This window comes from Eulemur rufifrons, chromosome 8 (assembly GCF_041146395.1).
Source record: "Eulemur rufifrons isolate Redbay chromosome 8, OSU_ERuf_1, whole genome shotgun sequence".
NCBI classification, from domain to species: domain Eukaryota; kingdom Metazoa; phylum Chordata; class Mammalia; order Primates; family Lemuridae; genus Eulemur; species Eulemur rufifrons.
This window is the reverse complement of record NC_090990.1, coordinates 108964892-108984427: the sequence shown is the minus strand read 5'-3', so window position 1 is coordinate 108984427 and position 19536 is coordinate 108964892. Positions and strand designations below refer to the sequence as shown.

General features: G+C 40.9%; 1 protein-coding gene across 1 annotated transcript in view; it reads left to right on the top strand.

Annotated features, from left to right (window-relative positions):
- The window catches only part of TTF2 (transcription termination factor 2), a 37192-nt gene extending 20820 nt beyond the window's left edge, over positions 1-16372 (top strand). The window contains exons 11-23 of the mRNA XM_069478914.1: positions 509-659; positions 2152-2257; positions 3896-4077; positions 4794-4947; positions 5239-5330; positions 6063-6145; positions 6517-6650; positions 7462-7632; positions 10099-10157; positions 10970-11120; positions 11838-11920; positions 13289-13363; positions 16114-16372. Coding sequence (XP_069335015.1) covers positions 509-659; positions 2152-2257; positions 3896-4077; positions 4794-4947; positions 5239-5330; positions 6063-6145; positions 6517-6650; positions 7462-7632; positions 10099-10157; positions 10970-11120; positions 11838-11920; positions 13289-13363; positions 16114-16258 — 1586 coding nt within the window. The 3' untranslated portion in view covers positions 16259-16372. The remainder of the gene's footprint in view (positions 1-508; positions 660-2151; positions 2258-3895; positions 4078-4793; positions 4948-5238; positions 5331-6062; positions 6146-6516; positions 6651-7461; positions 7633-10098; positions 10158-10969; positions 11121-11837; positions 11921-13288; positions 13364-16113) is intronic.
- The last annotated feature ends 3164 nt before the right edge of the window (positions 16373-19536 follow it).

The window sequence follows — 19536 nt, the reverse complement described above, 5'->3', positions numbered from 1 at the left end:
CACACACAGATGGGGATTATGTTATAAATACTGTATCACTAATTGGTTCCAAAGTAACGTTTGCTTATCTTAGAAAGAAAGTTCTGCACTTTTATTTTAATGTGGAAATACACTAAGTTATGCTTTTCAGAAAAAATAATACTCCAATACTCCCCTGTAATGAATCAACCCAGGAGGAGTTAGGAAACGATCCAGTTTCTACCTCTGGCCACCCCGTGAAAGTGCGTTGCTTTTTTTTAGACTGAGATCATGCCCTGCCCACCTTCCTCTTCCTTTTTAGCTTCTCTCTGACACTTTTATAGGAGAAAATAAATAACTAAGTGTTTGGTTTAAAAGACCATGTTTCTTGTTCCCTGTTTCACTAGAGGCTCTGTGTAGAAATAAGAGCAGCAGTTAAAAATATTGATTGAAGGAGTAAAGTCAGTTAGGAGAAAGAGGTAATGTGTTTAAGAAGTGAAAGGCCATTTAATGAATGTAACCGTTGATGGTTTTTTTCCCCCCTCTCAAGACTCCCCTGACTTTACTTCCCACGGAACGCTAATCATCTGTCCTGCTTCCCTGATCCATCACTGGAAAAATGAGGTAGAGAAACGTGTGAACAGCAACAAACTAAGAGTCTATCTCTATCATGGGCCAAACCGGGACCAGCGTGCAAAAGTGTAAGTGCAGAAATACTGCAGCCCTGGAGCCCGTCAGCACCCGGCCCTGAGGAGCCCTGTTGGCCTTTCCTGCCTTCTCGGAGATTTCACTCAGTCAGGACTAATAATATCTGTGAAGACCAAAGGCAGATTTTCACTCTCATCACCTGTGGCCCATACTAAGAGATAGATCTTGAGATCAAATGATATCTATTCTTTTGCTGTGTCCTAGTCACTGTCCCCAACAGAAGCTGTCCTGGGAGGAGGCCCGAGATGCCTGAGTTGTCCGCCAGGTGGCAGCAGCAGTGGCCCTGGCACAAGAGGATCTGTCACAAGTCTTTCATTCTTTTTGTGTTAGTGTGAATGAAAGCCGCCCAGTCTTACAGAGCATCTTGATAGAATACTAATGATGACTTGCTACAGGCTGATTATATGTTTATGGTTGTATTTTTAACATACGACCCATCCAAGAAGCTTTAGATTCAAAGTTTAGAGTGATTAGACTTAACTATAAATTCCCGAAGGAAGATGCTCAGGAAGGAGGAAGGAAATGCCCAGCCTCTGATACTGGATATTTTATCCCCCAAAGAGCAGGGCAGCAGTCTTTTTCAGGAGTAAGTTGCCAGATTGGTGACCCTCGGTCTTGTAACCGATTCTTGAAACTGACAGTGGCTTCAGCAGGTGAGAGGTATCAGGGCAGCGGTGGCCGGCCCGCAGGCCAGCCCTGGCAAAGGGTACTGTCGGTTGCCTGCCATTGCTCTAAATTTTTATTTAGAAACAAATTGGATCTCACTTGATTTACACTTTGAGGACAGCTTGTTTGGTATTCAGAATGTGCTAGTTGACCTAATTGAAATCATTCTCAATTACACTTCTGTATATGATGCTAGGGCAACTTGCAGGCATTGCTGCCTCTCTCAGTCGGGCATATCGTTTTTATAAAAGTATTTATTGAAGTTCTCTCAGATGCACAATATTAAGCTTCATTGGAAAAAGATTTGTGCTTTTCATCGAGAGCCTTTACACAAAATTGGTGTGAGCAAGGTAAACTGAAAGCCTACAGACTATTTTTACATCCAAATGTCAAAGCTAGATCAATGGGTTTTCATTAATCCATTGAAGAGTGGTGGGGAGAAGGCATCATTGGTGTAAGGTGCTTTGAGGGTTTCTTTCTTCCCTGGGACTTTTGGTGTCAATCCATGTCAAATCATTATTAAATGTTAATTCCCAGCCCTGTCCTACTTTCTGTTTTGGCCAGATCATATCAAACTTAACATGATCCCAGCCAGCCACTTTCCTTTTTGACTCATTGGATGGGAAGAGGGAGGCCATTCTAGCTATAGTGTGCAGACTGTAAACATGTTGTATATGTGTAGTAAGGACAGAAGTTAATGATTCTGCTGTATGTCCTTCCTGTCCTAGGCATGTTCGTAAAGAGATCAACTCTGACTCTCTTGTTGTCACTGTCCATAGAGGGATCATCTAGTGATTGCTTTGTGTTGTATCTATGCAGCCTCTCCACATATGACGTCGTGATCACTACCTACAGCCTTGTGGCCAAGGAGATTCCCACAAACAAGCAAGAGGGAGAGATCCCAGGTGTAAACCTCAATGTGGAGGTGAGGTGTGGGGATGGCCAGGGCGGTAAAATTGGAGGCATCCATCATTTAACAGGAGTCTTTTACAGCCTCAGAGATAGCAAAAGCACCTTCCTGTGAGGTCAGCAATGCTCTCAGTCTGCCACCTGTGGAAACGAGTAGTTCTGTCCCTCCATCCCATCACCGCCTCAGGGATAAAGGTTGATATTCGACACAGTGTTCAGTCGTGTTTTAGAACTAAAGATAACTACATTGCAATTGTGGTGTTTAATAATCACCTGAATGTAGGAAACCCTCCTTTGTGCTATTTTTATTTTAGAGAATTTGCGGTATATTTTCAAGATTTGTTTTACATTTATTGCCTAGACTAGTATTGTAGCACTAGTGTTTTGGTATAAAGCCATCATTCCCTGCCTTCCCTGTACCTCCCAGAAAAAAAGGTTGCAAATGATGACTACAAATGGGCCAAAGGCTAAATGAGAACCGTGAAGAAAACTGGAGTGTTTGCTGGCCATCCAGGATAGCCTCAGTTGTATGATTACTGCATAATTATTTTCAGGGGCTTTCCCCCTGAAAATACAGTATTATTCCAAGAACTGATCTTTTGCATGTTTTCTTTTTTAGTACAATAGGGTATTCACAGATTTCTTTATTTGGAGAGATCTCTAGACATTTCTCCAGCTATGACCAACTCTGACTTCTTAGAGATAATGAACTTTTCAGATTCCTCAGTGGCTCTCCATTGGTTTCGGAGAACTCCAAATCCCTTTACATAACACATCAGACTCTTGATGATCTTGCCCTACCTGTGTGTCCCTCATCTCTCCTATACCCTGCCATGCTCTGTCACCACTGTTGTGCTTTTGTTCTCGCTCTGAATAGAATGCTTGGCCTCTATTCCTTTTCCCAGGTTAATTTTTTTTTAACCTGCTTCGGGGATCCTTTCTGGACCATCCCCTTCCTACCTTCCCCCCATTTGGTTGAAAGTTTCTGCTAGCACCTTGTGCTTGCTTATGTTGTAGCACTCTGTTTATTCAGCAGATACTGAGTATCTGCTGTAGGTCAGGGGCTATTTCAGGATCAGGGATACAGCAGTGAACAAGACCAGCCGGATTCCCACTTCATGTATTGAATTATGCAGTGGGACTTACTATATATACATTGGGTCATCATTAGCTTCACACTTATTTTTCTCCCCTGCTAGATTTTGAGCTCTTAAGGGTAGGAACTATTCTTTATGTCTGGCTAAGTATCTTACATCTAAAAGTAGGCTTTTAGTAAATTTTAGTAAATTTAGTAAGATGTAGTAAATATTTTATTGAGTGAGTAAATCTGCAGGCTCAATACCTAGTGTAGTCCTGGCCTATAGCCATTGCTTAAATGTGTGTTGAAAGAATAAATGAAAACTCAAATTAGGGAACATTTTAATCTTAGGCATCTTAAGCGCAAGGTCTGAGACTGTCAGGTGTAACTTGTTTATTTGAACCAGTTGATTGGTTCTGCTCTTGAGTTTCATAACTCTTATGTCAGTGTTCCTGATCTAAGCAAATTTGAGGGTAAAAGTGGATCCTCAACACCTGGCTGTTATTTCCCCTTACCTCCTTGAGGACGTGTACATTTTCCCACACTGTTGTTGGATTTCACTTATGTTTCTTTCAGGGCATCTCAACACCTTTGCTTCGAATAGTCTGGGCTCGAATCATATTGGATGAAGCTCACAATGTTAAGAATCCCCGAGTGCAGACGTCCATAGCGGTGTGCAAGCTCCAAGCCCGTGCCCGCTGGGCTGTCACTGGAACCCCCATTCAAAACAACTTGTTGGATATGTATTCGCTGCTGAAGTGAGTCCCCTCTTTGGAGTTGTGTAAATGTGAGCCTGCTCTGCAACCCCTCATCATTATTGCGTGTCTCAAGATAAAGCTCCAGGGCGTGCCAGTTTATCTCGTGTAGCAGATGGCAAGCCTGTCAGCCTTTAAAGGACAGAAGAATAAATATTTATGAGAAAATGTCTGTTGATTGACTGGCTGATATAGGATTTTGATTACATTTAGCCCCTGTATATGCAAAGATGTAGGGCAGATTGAATTAAAGGAAGCAGAAGTCATCTCTCTTCAGTCCAGTGAATGTTTTGGGCTACTTCTGCTTTAAAACATATGGCCTAGGGTCAGGACTACAATTTCTTCGAAGCAAACAGAAAAGAATGCTGAATTTAAAATACTTCCTTTTAATCAAGTCAGCCATAAGAGGCTGTGGGATTTCTTTGCTAGCCTTTGAAGCTTTAGGAATAAATTCTAGCTATTGGTTATATGTCCTGTTGTGACAATGGATTGTTAATAGGAAAAATCACATTTTTATAATGTGGTTTGCATTATTGACTTGGATCCTTTTGATCTGTCTAGCAGAGCTTTGCTGCAAAATTTACCTTTAAAGATGATTGGATGACAGACGTAATAGGAAATCTGATTTGTTTTTTATCTTATCTCTTACTTTGAACGTTTACTCCATTCTCCCATCCTTCTCCTTCCCTACCCCTTGCCCTTCATCCTTAACAAGAAAGATTCCTCCGTTGTTCTCCATTTGATGAGTTCAGTCTGTGGAGGAGTCAGGTCGACAATGGTTCAAAGAAAGGTGGAGAACGGTTAAGTATTTTAACCAAGAGCCTTTTGCTGAGAAGAACAAAAGACCAGCTGGACTCTACCGGCAAACCTTTGGTAATCAAATGTGTACCTGTCCCTGGGGGAGGCCAGGGGAGGAGGATGACCATGTCCTGGTCTTGGGTTGAACAGCCATCAGCTCTGCTTCAGGAGCTGCTGAATATCCCATTTATTTTTCTGCAAGGAGGCCCCAGGGGTGCAGTCCTGTGCCTTGTGTTACAGCAGGCCGGTTGTGCTGGGTGTCACTGCAGTCCTATTTTTAGGAAAAGGCTGCCTTCCCGTGCTCTTTAATATCCAGTTAAATCGTATAGCTTCACTCCAGCTTCTTTTTTTCTTTGATTCTTCCAGGTGATACTGCCCCAGCGTAAATTTCAGTTGCACCATTTAAAGCTTTCTGAAGATGAAGAGACAGTTTACAATGTCTTTTTTGCAAGATCAAGGTGTGTGCAACGACGAAGCACCTTCTTGCGTGTATTGTTTTATTCCTGTCTTTGCTTGGGAGTGAGTTGAGGACCAAATGCCCATAAACTGTATTTATGGTATTATTGACAAGTTGGATATCTATATTCCTTTTTTTAATCCCCCTTTCTCTACCCTTCTCCCCTCCCCAGCTCACATTTGTGTCATATATTAATACATATTAAAGGCAAAATTTTGAACGTATTCATTGGCTTCCTTATATAGAAGTTGTAGAGTGTGGTCACTGTACACTGAATCTATCTGGCTGTCATGGGGCCGTATTAGAAAATTGTGTCTCTTTGAGCTGTCATTCAGCATCTCACTGGAATTTAAAAAAAAAAAAAAACAAAAAACTGCTTTGTGATCTTTCATGTTGTCTGTTCTTTGTACTTTCTCTTGAACAATCATCCTTCCCTGAATTCCAGATTTACTCTGTCCCATCTGGTACCTCTCATTTCCAATGTAAATATGTTTTTTCTCTTTTTAGACCTTATATTTATTAGCTCATTTTAAGAAATGATTTTTAAAAAAAAATAATTATTTCTTTTGCATTGCGTTTGGCCACTGCTTGCTATGAGCTTGGCATCATTAAACGAATCTACTTCTGTAATTTGCCAAGATCCCAGCGCAGGCGCAGTTAAGCAGTGACTGTTGTAAACCTTTTTGTTCTTAGTGACCATTGAACATGCCTTTTCTTTTTTGATCTGAGGCAGGTCAGCTCTGCAGTCCTATCTAAAAAGACATGAAAGTGGAAGCAACCAATCCGGAAGAAGCCCTGATAATCCATTCAGTAGAAGTAAGCTGTGGGACACTCCTAAATACATACGACTAACGAAAGTGGAGATTCAGATTCAATAACATACAGAAACAGGAGGTCGTGACTCCTTAGTGTCAGAGATTTTACATGCGCTAAAAGCTTCAAACCAGAGCGAAATATATTAATCTGCAAATATCACACCTGGTGATCTAAGCGTCTTTTTGTTTTCTAAATCTACTTTATTGAAATGCATGTAGGTTTGGCTTAATTGGTATAAAAATCAGTTATAATGATACTATTGGATCTCAGATCAAACAAGTTTAAATCAGCCTCATTTAGTTCCCGACTCGATACATTTCTCTGTTTTAAATCCTGTACTATTTCCTGTGGTTTGTCTTCCCTCTTGGAAGTGGCGCAGGAGTTTGGGCCCACGGGGCCTGGGCACTCCGAGGCAGCTGACTCGCAGAGATCCAGCACCGTCCACATTCTGTCCCAGTTGCTGAGACTCCGCCAGTGTTGCTGTCATCTTTCTTTGCTGAAGTCGGTAAGAAAAGCCCTTAGCACAGTGTCACGTGGTGCCCCAGAGAAGCCACCAGAGAAGTCCGTTTCTGTTCCCTGCAACTGGGACCCAGTCTGCTGGATCAAAGGAGATGGTGTTTTGAGGGGTTTTTGGTTTTGTTTTTTGGTGAGGCAGAGAAGAGGGGGCTTGTTTATTTCACTTATTTTGTATTAATCTTTATTAATATGGCGATTCCCGTGGCGTGGAGAATAGTGCATTTGTATTGTTTGTTTTCTTTCAGATAAACTTTGTTTCAGCATGGAAAATGACATTTTTGTTAAAAAGGAAAGTATTTGTGAATGCTTCACAATGTATTTCAGAATGTCATAAAGGTTTTTGGTATTTCGGAATGTCATAAAGCTAATTAACTTATTGGTGTTTTCTGTCCTCAGAGGTATTGGGGCTTTTTGGTGTAGTTATGAAAACTCAGGTAGTCACCCAAATCAAAACGTTGCCTTTACATTGGATAGAGGCACATCCAAAATTAAGAGGAGTATGCTATTCTTTTCAAGAGCCGTAATAATGTATTTTGACTATCAGCTTAATTAACTGTATTGTTCTAGCTGGGAAAAATAGAGTGATTATGTAATCTGGTGAGTCTTTAAAAAGTTCCATCATTTGGTTTATCTTTAATCTGGTGAAAAACTTGTAAGATCACACTTGAGTCAGGGCTTCTCTGAGCAGTTACAGACATTTTGCTCTGTGCAGTGTTAAACAATCAGAAGCCCATCAGCAAGTAATAAGGTGTGCTGCTTTGATTCCCAACCGCTCCTGTCCCCTTTCTTATTCTGCTCAGGCCCTGGATCCGACAGAACTGAAGGGTGAGGGCCTTGTCCTCTCCCTGGAAGAACAGCTCAGTGCTTTGACCTTGTCCGAACTCCATGACTCTGAGCCGTCTTCCACTGTTTCCCATAACGGCACACGCTTCAACGTGGAGCTTTTTGAAGACGCACGAGAGAGCACCAAGGTACTTTTGTCACCTCTGTTCCAACGGAGAGACTTTGATTCCTTGTGCATTTTCCAATGTGACAGCCTCATTTGTCCTAGTGGGTACAGCCATTTGATGACAGAGCCCGAACCATTGGATTGTAGCTGATTAGATTCTCCCTCCAGTCTTAAAGCCTCATTGTATTTCACAGATAACACTAAAGCCTTATTACATAGTGGGCTTTTCAGAGAGTGATTTGGGATGGCCCCGGCATCGAGGCAGGTTTTCTGTCTTGGATTACTGGGGAAGGAGCCTGCCAGGTTTGTGCTAGGGCTGGGGCCTAAGTGAGTGAGCAATTTGTTTAGGGGAAGCTTGAAAGGAAAACAACAAAGGCTTGACTCCAGAGACTGTGTAATACATGTGAGTGCCAATTGCTTTGACTCGTGGAAAGCCTTCCATCTGTATTGTTTCCTGCGTAGCCTTCTATCTTCCTTAGTCACTCTGTTCTGTTGTCATCAAAGCTTTTTAAGCCTAAAGAGTTCCATTAGAGGAAAGCTGAGCTATGCTGTAACTTGAGTCCTGCCTTTCTGTTGGCTTGAAGTATGCCAACTTATCTTGCATGCCCTGGAAGTGGGGTTTGTTTCTCTCTGTGCCACCACATTAAGCTGCCGTTCTTAGGCTCAACCTCTCTCTTCAAAGGCTTTTTTTAAAAAAATGTAATGAGGAGGGAGGTCGCTGCTAGGGGAATGGTATTATTTAAGAAAAGAAAAGAAATAATGCCTTTTAATTAAATTTTTAAAACATTCACCTAAGTCTTTACCATTAATGGCAGAGAGAAACAAGAGCACCCTATGTGGCCAAAGCTCATGTTCTGGCACCTTCAGAGTTAGCTGTTGGGTTGAAACTTATATTCCTAGTAATTTGTGTTCTTTGTCTAATACTCAGGTAATACTTATTCACCAGGCTTCTTCGTGTACATGCATTAATGTTAGTTCAAGCCTCTTAAGGTTGCTTCATGCAGGGAGGGAGTCTTCTCACTGGGATTTGACCTCAGCTTATGGGTGATGCATCGAGCCCTCCCACTGCAGTTTTCTCAAAACACCCATTGCCAGCTTTTTCACATGGGAATCACAGCACCTTCCACCACCTCAAGTTGCCAAGACACCAAGCACTTAGTGTTCCTGTTCTATTGTTAGCTAAAATGCAGCTATACCTGCTTTTTTTCCTGCTAATTCAAATGGTGCAGTGCTATGGCTCACTTCTGCCCAGGCATCAGAACGTTTGCTAAGATTAGAAAGCAGCCCCGCGTGGTGGAGCTCTGCAGGTTTCCACTGCAATGACAGCCTAGACTGCGGGAGCTCAGGGCACCTCGGAATTTGTCTGGCTTAAGCCCTTCTGTTTACTGATGAGGAATCCGAGTTCCAAAGTGGTACAGTCATGTGATGGCAGAGTAAGAACTATTCATCTCCTGATTGACTTGGAGTCCAGTTTTCTTCTTCCTCTACCACTCTGGGGATGAACTCTCTAGGGCCCTTTGGAGGCTTTCAAAAGGTCTTTCAGCCAACTGCACTCCAAAGTCATGCCCCATGTGTTTGTCCTGACTATTCTCATGAAGACTCATGTACCCTAAAGATTTTTGGTAAAAACCCAGAGAGCTTGTTTGGAAGTTTTAGGTTCCTCAGTCTGGAGAGGTTCTCTTCTTCACTGACACTTGGCGCAGGCCACAAAGCCTGCTCTCATCTTCTTCTGCAAAAATTAAGATAGTACCTTCTCTGTCCCAGCAATGTACTAGGGGCTATGAGTACAGAAATGAGTCAGGCATATGCTACGTTTGCCTCCTTGAAGCATCTCAAGTCCTGGAAGCAAGAGATGCTTTATAAGCAATTGATATATCATGTGGTAAGGACCATGATAATAGAAACCAAAGGTTCTATAGTAGTACACAGGCAGTAGGCACCTAACCTATACTTTGAGGTTTGAGGAGGACCTCCCTCCAAGAAGAAATGACATTAAGCTAACATGGAAGAGTATTCTAGGCAAAGGGAATAGAATGGACAAATTAGCCGGGTGTGGTGGCATGTGCCTGTAGTCCCAGCTACAGGAGGCTGAGGCAGGAGGATTGCTCTCAAGCAATCTCCTAAGAGTTGGAGGTTGCAGTGAGCTGTGGTGATGTAACTGCACTCTAGCCTGGGCAACAGAGCAAGACTCTGTCTCAAAAAGAAAAAGAGAGGTAAGCAGAGACCAGAACAGCAAAGATCTGGCAGGTCATTTGAAGGAGCTTGCCCTTTTTCCTCAGTGGGTAGCCATGGAAGGGGCTTCAGCTCGGGGGGAGAAATGACAAACTTATATTTTAGAAATAGCTTTCTAGCTGCAGAGGAGAGTGGAGTAGAAAGGGGTGAGACCAACACACAGAGGCCACCCGGGAGGCTGCTTCAGTACTTCAGGGGAGAGAAGATGGAGAAATGAATTGCTTAAACCTACAGTGTTAATGTAACCTTTTCCCAGATATCATCTCTGTTGGCAGAATTGGAGGCAATCCGGAGAAATTCAGGATCCCAAAAGAGGTGAGTTATTTCATTATCCAAGTATTGGTCATAATTAAACAAGAAAATGTGACATTGGTGATAGTTATAAATCTTAGCTTTTTATATCAAGGACCTTGAGTCGTGCTCAGCAGAAAGCACTGAGGTTATAGCACAAATTCCCTGTGATTTCTTATTAAAATATTTGTGGTTCGGATCAAGAAGGACGTCCCAAGAGGATCCAGGTAAGCCAGGCATCCAAAGGAGTGTTTAAAAGTAGAGAAGCATATAAAGAAAAGCAAGGGAGTGACAGAAAAATCAGACAGGAAGCTCCAGCAGTGTGGTAATGTTCTTCTTAAGCTGGGTGCTTGGATACAAGAAGGTTCATTTTGTCATTTGTTATACGTTACATAAGCGCCGTAAATCCGCATTTGTATGTATGAAATACTTCAATCTAAAAATGTAAAACTCTGACACATAGCTTGGGGGCCAGGGTAACCTAGCAGCTTGTTGTCTGGCTGGCATGAAGAAGGTGGTGGTGCCCTTCCCTGCAGGACCACGGGTCTCTGGGTGAGCACTGGGCTCCCACATGAAAGACAGCTGAGGTCATTGTTTTAGTCTGGCGGCCACTTTTTCCTGACTTTATTTAGCCCTAAATAAGTTGTAGAGTGGATCTAGAAATAACTGGAAGGTTTATAACCTTATAACATGACCTAAATGTATGTCTTTTCCCCTTAGGGTAGCAGAAGGCTTCTCTAGTCTACGGTTGATAACTAATCTTAAGAATGGCAGGGGCATTAAATCCCTGCAGATGAATTTGTGTAATCTATTTTGTGTTTTATCCTTCTTTCCAGTGTCATTGTCTCTCAGTGGACCAGCATGCTGAAAGTTGCGGCATTGCACCTGAAGAGGCACGGACTGACTTACGCCACCATCGATGGCTCTGTCAACCCCAAAGCGAGAATGGACTTGGTAGAGGCATTTAACAACTCCAGGAGCCCTCAGGTATGAGCTGGTCACATCGGAGCTACGTAATTAATAGCAAACTGTTCTGAGTTATACAGAGGAAATTATAATATAGCAACTTAAAATAAAAATTACAGCCTTCATCCCTCCAAGTGTTTATAATTTATTAGACATATGTCAGGGTACTTATCAAAATGGACAAATGCTTTAAAGACAATAAAATAGGAGGACTGAAAGATTAAGAGCAGAGCTGGTTAGGATCAGGAGACTCTTTGTGGAGGAGGCAAACCTTAAAAGATAGGTGGGATTTTGATACAAGGAAATATGGAAGGAAATGGAGGAACAAAGGCATCTTATTATAGATAATAAGGATTTGGAAAGCAGTCATTGAATGACAGGCAGGAGGATTATCATAGCAATGGAGCGGCGGGAACTGATGGAATAGATGTAATCTTGAAAATTTATTGAGCTGATGACCCCCAGGACTCTAAATTACAGTATTTCTACATTTTGGCAAACAATTAGTTTTTTGAGGTTGACTTAACAAAAAAAAAAATGTGATGTGAGAATTTTCTCAAAGGTGAGACATGGGAGATGACATCTTAATGTTTCAAGAAAGTGCATTTGTAACAGCAGAAGGAAATTTGACAGGAACACATTGCTTATCTGTATCGATATTGGGCTTCAACCTGAGAGAGGAGAGACGTGTTTTGAGACCAAGTCTGTACAAAGTTAACCGTGTGTTTCTTTTTGAAGGTTATGCTAATCTCTCTCCTGGCCGGAGGTGTTGGTCTAAACCTGACTGGAGGGAACCATCTTTTTCTTCTGGACATGCACTGGTAACAATCTGGATTTTTCCTGAGTTGTCGCAGCACAGCAGGGAGGCAAGTGGGCTAGAGAGGGGCAGTAGGGACTGACTTCTTACATTGAGTGTGCTGTTTGAATTGTGGAGATGCTTCCTTGCATATATGTCCATAGATGCAGATCTAAACAGGGTGCAGGGCCAGTTGACTCCCCTGAATTCCTGAGCAAGCAAGACTTCAAATGACTACTTAAAATAGTTCATTCCCTTGATTGTTAATCTAACATCTGTTTCCATGGAAACAGGGAGCACAGCTTTTCCTCATGGGTAAGAGCTAACATTGCTCCATTATATCTCTTCTCCAGAATATCATATTCTAGACATATTTGTTGAGATCCAAGGAAATCTCAACCTTGGAAAAGAGGGAAAAGCATTACTCCAAAAAGAAAAGGCAAAGGAATGTTCTAATTATGTTAGAAATACACTTCATACATAGCTCTTGGATTCATGGTGTGTAGTGTCAATAATAGGAATATAGCCACATCCTTCCTGATACCAGGTGTTGCTTACAGAAAGTCACATAGCACCAGTTTCTGGTTTTCCAGTCATGCCAATGAAGGACTGCAGCGCCAGGCACTGTTGCTGGGGCTTGTCATCTGTCTGGTTCTCCAGGCAGCCCAGATGGGTACATACAGGTCAACTTGTTGTTATCTTCTGGGAGAATGTGTTTCGGTCTTACTTGGGACTCCGTTATACACACGAGTGAAGAAAGCATACTGGGAATTGCACTTTTTTCTGAGATGGAGAAATATTATTCAGGGTTTTAAAGAGGTAAATGAGAAACTAATTCAGAGTTGATAATGAGACTCCATAATGAAGGAAACAATGGATTCCTTAGCTGAATCATAGAGTAGTAGAGATGAGTAAGGTAGCTATTCAAGATCATTAGCCAGCCTTACCTTTCCAAGCAGCGACCTAAAGCCTAGAGGGTTGAGGTTAGTTAACTGGCCCGAGGCCATCCAGCTAGCTAGAGACTGGATTTGAGTTTTGGTTCCACCTTCGTCATGTACAGTCACTTACAGTCACCCACTGATGACAGTGCTAAGAGTTATTATTAGCAGTCTGAGCCCAGTTTCTCATTAGAAGATATCTGGCACTAACCTGTCTTAAGCCAATGTGGCCTGGGACAGGGGTCAACAGACTTTTTTGGTAAATAATTTAGGCTTTTATTTGCTATATATAGTTCTCTGTCAGATAATCTGTGTGTTTTGTTTTCTTAAATCCCTTTAGAAATGTAACAACCATTCTTAGCATACAAGAATAGTCTGTGGGCTAGATTTGGTCCATGGATTTGCCACCTCTGGTCTAGTATTAGTACCTGTGACCTTTACCTGTCTTCTAACAGGAATCCATCACTTGAAGATCAAGCTTGTGACCGAATTTACCGGGTAGGGCAGCAGAAAGATGTTGTCATACACAAGTAAGTAGAGGTCCCCAGGACCCAGGCCCCTCACCAACATCTGCTTCTGTGAAAGTCTTTCTTAGGTAGTGTTTTAATAGAATATAAACACTTTTAGAATGTGATCACTTTATAATGATGCCTCTGAGGAGTACCCTCTGGCAAACCAGTCCGAAAGGAGACAGAAGCAATTTGGGGTAACCTTGGAGTTGGTCATTGCAGAGGAAGAATAAGTTGTATATAATGGTGAGCCACATCTCAGTCACAGTGGCCTGTGAAAGGACCCTCTTCTCTTTTTTCTTGCTTTGAACTTTTATTTTGACATAATTTCAAACATATAGAAAAATTGCAAGAATAGTACCAAAAAGTTTCCATATACTGTATCTGTGTGGTTGTGTGTTTGTGTGTGTGTGTGTGTGTGTGTGTGTATAAACATTTTTGTGGACCATTTGAGAGTAAGTCGTGGACGTGATGCTCCTTTATCCCTAAGTACTTTAGTGTGCATTTCCTAAAAATAAGGACCTTCTCTTACATAAGCCCAACGAAATTATCAAAACCAGGATATTAACATTAATAAAATACTAGTGACATTATCTGATCTGTAGACCTTACTCAGTTACACCATTTGTCCCAGTGATGTCCTTTACAGCAAAAGAAAATCCCAGATCCTGGTAACGTGCTGTTGTCATGACTTTGTCTCCTCGATCTTTGTGTTTTTGACATTGATATTTTTTGAAGAGCACAAGCCAGCTATTTTGCAGAATGTTCTTCTTTTTGGGACCCTCCTGTCTTTAAGAACAATGAAACCCGCCTTACTGCTGTGATCCGCTCTCGCCATGGCCCTCATGTTCTCCTTCCTTTTCGTGACTAAGTTCCTGAAGAATTAGAAATCACCGCCTGTCTTTACTTGCTTACCTCCCATTCACTCCTCAGCCTTTGCAAACTGGCTTTCAGCCCCATCGCTTCACTGAAACTGCTCTTGTTAAGGGGCACAGATGACTTCCAAACTTTGCCAAATATGATTATGATAGTTTTCCTGTCTTTATCTCTCTACTCTGCTCACTCCATACTCCCTTCTTTTAGAAATTTCTATCCACTCCAGTAAGTCCAAGATCTGTATCTTCAGATTCAAGGTCTCCTAAACTTTAGGCCTGGATATCCAAAACCCTGCTAAATATAGGAATCTGAGTTACCACATACTCATCCATTCATCATTCATTTGCATATTCAGCTCATAAAACTCATACTTTTTGAGCACCCACTATATAGCAAGTATAAGTTTTTTTATTCCTACTACCTCAAATCAACTTATTCTTCTGTAGTCATTGTCTTTGTGAGTAGTTCTACTGTTTATCTAATCATGTAGCCAGAACTGGACTCAGACTCCTTCCTCTTTCTACATCCCAAGTTTTTTTTTTTTTAGAAACAGAATCTCACTCTGTTACTCAGGCTGCTGGAATGAAGTGGATCATCATAGCTTACTCTAGCCTGGAACCCCTGAGCTCAAGTGATCCTCCTGCCTCTGCCTCCCAAGTAGCTGGGACTACAGGAACATGCCATCATGCCCAGCTAACTTTTCTATTTTTCACAGAGATGAGGTCTCACTATGCTACCCAGGCTGGTCTCGAACTCCTAGCCTCAAGCAATCCTCCCACATCTGCCTCCCCAAGAGCTGGAATTATAGGCATGAGCCAGTGCGCCTGGCCCCAAGTCCTTTAATTGTATTTTCTAAATGTTTCTGATAACCATCTCTTCCTTCCGCTCCCCACTGCCAGCTCTACCAACTCCTGTCCTCTGCATCATCACCAAAGGGCTCTTCCTAACTAATCAATCTGTGCCAGTCCGCTCCTCAAATTCTTCAGTAGATCTCACTTTCTATAGGATAAAATCTAAATGTCTTCACATGACACGCACAACCTCTGCCAGCCCCTTGAGCTTTTGCCATTGTGATACAACATGGTCGACTTAATCTTTCTGTAACATGCTGTGGTTTTACACGTGTTCCTATTCCCTGGGATGCCTTCCCCACTATTCCATCTGGCAAACCATTGCTCATCCTACAAGTCACATGTTAAGAGTTAACTCTTTAATGGTACCTTCCCTGACTACTCCAGGCAGAGTTCCTTTTCCTCCTTTTGCACATTGGACATACTTCCATTATAGCACTCACCAGGACGTATTATTATTATTGTTGTTTATTTTCATGTCTGTCTCTCTGTGTTCTCCTTCAGAGCAAGACCATATTCGTCTTTCCATCCACACCTAGCATAGTACATGGTCTATAGCAAGTGCTTAATCAGTATGTGTTAACGGAGTAAATGAATGACAACAGGGGCATTTCCTTGGTTTGGAAAACCTGTTTTCCATGTGAATTATCCAAGAAATTGGGCACTCCGTACTTCAACTAGCACACATATACCTAGCAGAAACACGACAACTTTTGCAGCCTTCTGACCTTATCAAGATGAAGTTTTTGGGGTGAAAGCTGGATCTCTATACTTTTTTAAGATAGGGATATCTTTCACTTATTTGGGGTTTTCTCAATTACCTTGGCTTCAGAAAGAATTAAAAAGTCAATTTGAGCCACATCATTTCAAATGGACATATATTTAGTCAAGGTTGTTTGGATCCCCTAAATATAGGGTTCTTAACCAAACCTAAGAAAACGTAAAGGAAGAAATCTCATTACAAACTAAAGCAAAATAGAAGTTTGAATATGTTATTAGATAAGCTGCTTTGGGTTTTTAATAGTTTGCTTATTTGTTTTTTAGATTTGTTTGTGAGGGAACGGTAGAAGAGAAGATCTTGCACCTCCAAGAAAAAAAGAAGTATTTGGCCAAACAGGTTCTATCAGGATCTGGAGAATCTGTCACGAAGCTTACCTTGGCTGACCTCAGAGTCCTTTTTGGCATCTAACCTCCTGTTTATAAGAGCTCAGCATAATGGCACTGCTGGTTTATATTAGGATCTGGGAATCAGCACCTAACCATTGAGCTCTGTTCTTGGCATTCCATTTCACCGTCAAGCCTTATGACCTCCTCAAAATGAGGCGTAATCTTATCCCTGGAACTCAGGATGGGTTGTGTTAACCAATTGGTTAATCAGTCATGTTAATCAGCTTATTTAATGAGTGTCGTGGAAGCCAATCTATTATTTCAGATAAAGGAAAATGCTTTAAAATTAGGTGATTTTGGAAACCAACTCAGGCAGAATTGTGCATAAGCTTCAATAAAGCTCAAAAAGTCTTGTGTTGCATTTCTCTCCTCAGCTGAGAGGAGAACCAGTGTTATAACCAGGCTCCATCCATCCTGTCTCTTCTTGCCAGTGAGACAGCTCCTGTAACAATCTCTTTATGGGCAGAGGAGAGAGTAGATCCCTACAGCCAGCCGTTCCTCTGCAGTTGTGTCTGGGTCCAGGCAGATCTTCCTCTCTAGCTTAAGATCAAGGAGATGTTTTGTACATAAACAGATATTTAGTATCTGTATCATTGTATTGCTTAGTATCAGTATGGCATTTAATATTGGCACCATTGTATCATTTAGTAGTATATCACTGTCAGTGTGTCTGTGTCATTTGGTATTGGTTATCACTCTATCATTTGGTATCATCGTATCATTTAGTATTTCTATCATATGTATTTGTATCATAATTTAATATTAGTGTTTTATAGTATTTATATTTTACAAATTTACAGTATTTGTTGCATTTAGTATCATTGTTTCATTTAGTATTTGTAGCATTTAGTATTTGTACCATTGTATCATCTAGTATTTGTATTATTATTGGTATGATCTAATAAATACATGTTTGACAGTGTAGCAGAGATAATGCCATGTGTTCACCAAATACATTTGCCTTTTGCTTCTGAACACCCAGAGAGAGATTACATTTCCCAGTCTTTGCTGCAGTTAGACGGGGTTCATATTACTGAGTTCTAGTCAATGGAATGTGGAAAAAAGTGATGTAAGTTGTTTCTAGGCTGGCCTCTAAAACTTTCCAAATAGTTCTTCATGCTGTTTCTTCTCTTCTCAGCCTACTGCATGCAGAGGAACCGGTGAAAGACTACAAGACCTAGGGATTGGTGAAGCCACTAATCCGGGGTTCTTAGCCTAGTTTTTGGCCATGGACCCTTTTAGCAGACGAGTCAAGCCTCAGTCCCTGAATGGCTCTGTGGAACAAAGCCTTCTGCACGTGCACTCCCCTCCATCCCACTCACCCACATTGGACTATGACATGATCAAGAAATAATTTTTTTAAGCCACTGAGATTTGGGGTTGTTTATAGCAGTTAGTACACTGACTAACACAAACACGTTAGACTTTTATACTTCAGGAAACTTTCAGATTCCCTTCTTCTCATTAGCGATTGTTTCTAAAACACTTACTCTGCTAATTTCTGTTAGAAAGAATCGTGGTTCTTTCTAGACAGAAATATTTCCAGCCTGGGCAACATAGCAAGACCCTGTCTCTACAAAAAATAAAAAAATTAATAGGGTGTGATGGTGCACACCCGAAGTCCCAGCTACTCAGGAGGCTGAGGTGGAGGAGCACTTGAGCCCAAGAGTTCGAGGCTGCAGTCAGCTATGATTTTGCCAGTGTACTCCAGCCACAGTGTGGACTGAAGCACTGGAAGCTGTTTAAACAAAGGTTCCCTCTAACAAGATCTAAAGCCCTACAAAGGTAAAGACAATGGCCTGGTGGGAAGAGTTCTGGTCCAGATTTTAGACTAGTTCTAGGTTCACCTTAGCTGGGTGTGTAATCTTGAAAAAATCATTAACTTCTGTACACTTTGGTTTCCTCATTTGTAAGGTGGGCATTGTTTTGGGAACTCCGCAGCTACAACGAGGTCCCTGATAAAATCAGGAAGCGAAGAAAGTAAGATTACCCTTTTGAAGTTATGCTGTGAGATCAACACATCAAGGTAAGGATAGAGTCACCTGAAAAGCAATGGCTCCCAGGCCAGCAGGAACATACAAACCCTGCCTCTGCCATTTGCTGATTATCTGATACTAGGCAATTTACAGATTCCTTGGGCATCTTAGTCCTTTCATCTGTAAAGTGTGTGGATTAGCATATATCTCATGCTCTACTGGGAATTTAATAACAAATATATACATTATACTTTGACTGTATAGATAGATTAGTAATGTCATTCAGAAGGTGTTAGATGAACATTGTCAGTATCCAGTCAAGCATCGAATAAGGAAACTTTCAGGTTTAAGCATTCTAGGTTTTAGTTTGGAGAGGGATGCAGGAATTATAACCTACAATCTTCAGATATTCAGAGCCCATTGACAAATGTAATCTGCTGATTTCTCCGAGTATCTTAAACAGTTTCTCTCATTTTCTTTGTTCTGATTGTAGGCTAGCAAAGCCACCTAATTATGTGTTGGGTAGGTGTTCCCATAACAGCGAGATGCTGTTGATGTGATGTGGATGCAGAAATGTTGGAACCACTGTATGGAGTATACCAAATACGCATTCTTTTTTTTTTTTTTATGTTCAATATCATTTATTGTAGCATTGATTAAATAAACAGGAAAACAATTATTACCTATCAATAAGATACAAAATAAATAATCAATACCATAGAACAATATGAAATATTAAAATGAGTTGAAACTCTGTAGTAATATAAAAAGCTCTCCTTGATACTGTTAACTAAAAAAAAGTTCAGAAATGTAAAAAGAATATTCATTTTACATAATAAAAAGGTAAAGTATTGATCTACATTTGAATCTGCTTGTATTTGATTAAAGATTCACAGATACAGTCACAAAAATTAAATAAATTCACAAAGTAGATTCAGGGGTGCATGTGTGCGCGTACACGCAGCAGGAACAGGGAAGATGAGAACAGGGATGAAAAGCATACTTTCACTGATACATCTTTTAATATTCTGATTTTTGAAATGTAAGGACATGTTATTTATTTTAAAATATTACAAATATGAAATGGAAAGAAGAAAGAAGTAAAGAAGGGACGCACGGAAGGAGAGAAGAAAAGCCTGCATTAAATCTTAGCTTCCTCATTTATTAGTGGTGTAATGTTAGTTAAATTACTTCAACTTTTTCTCAATTTCTGCTTGTCTAACATGGTTATAATAATGATATATACTTCATAGAATTAAGAATTTATTAATTAATATAAACATATTTAATTAAAATATAACATTAATTAATACATAATTAAGCA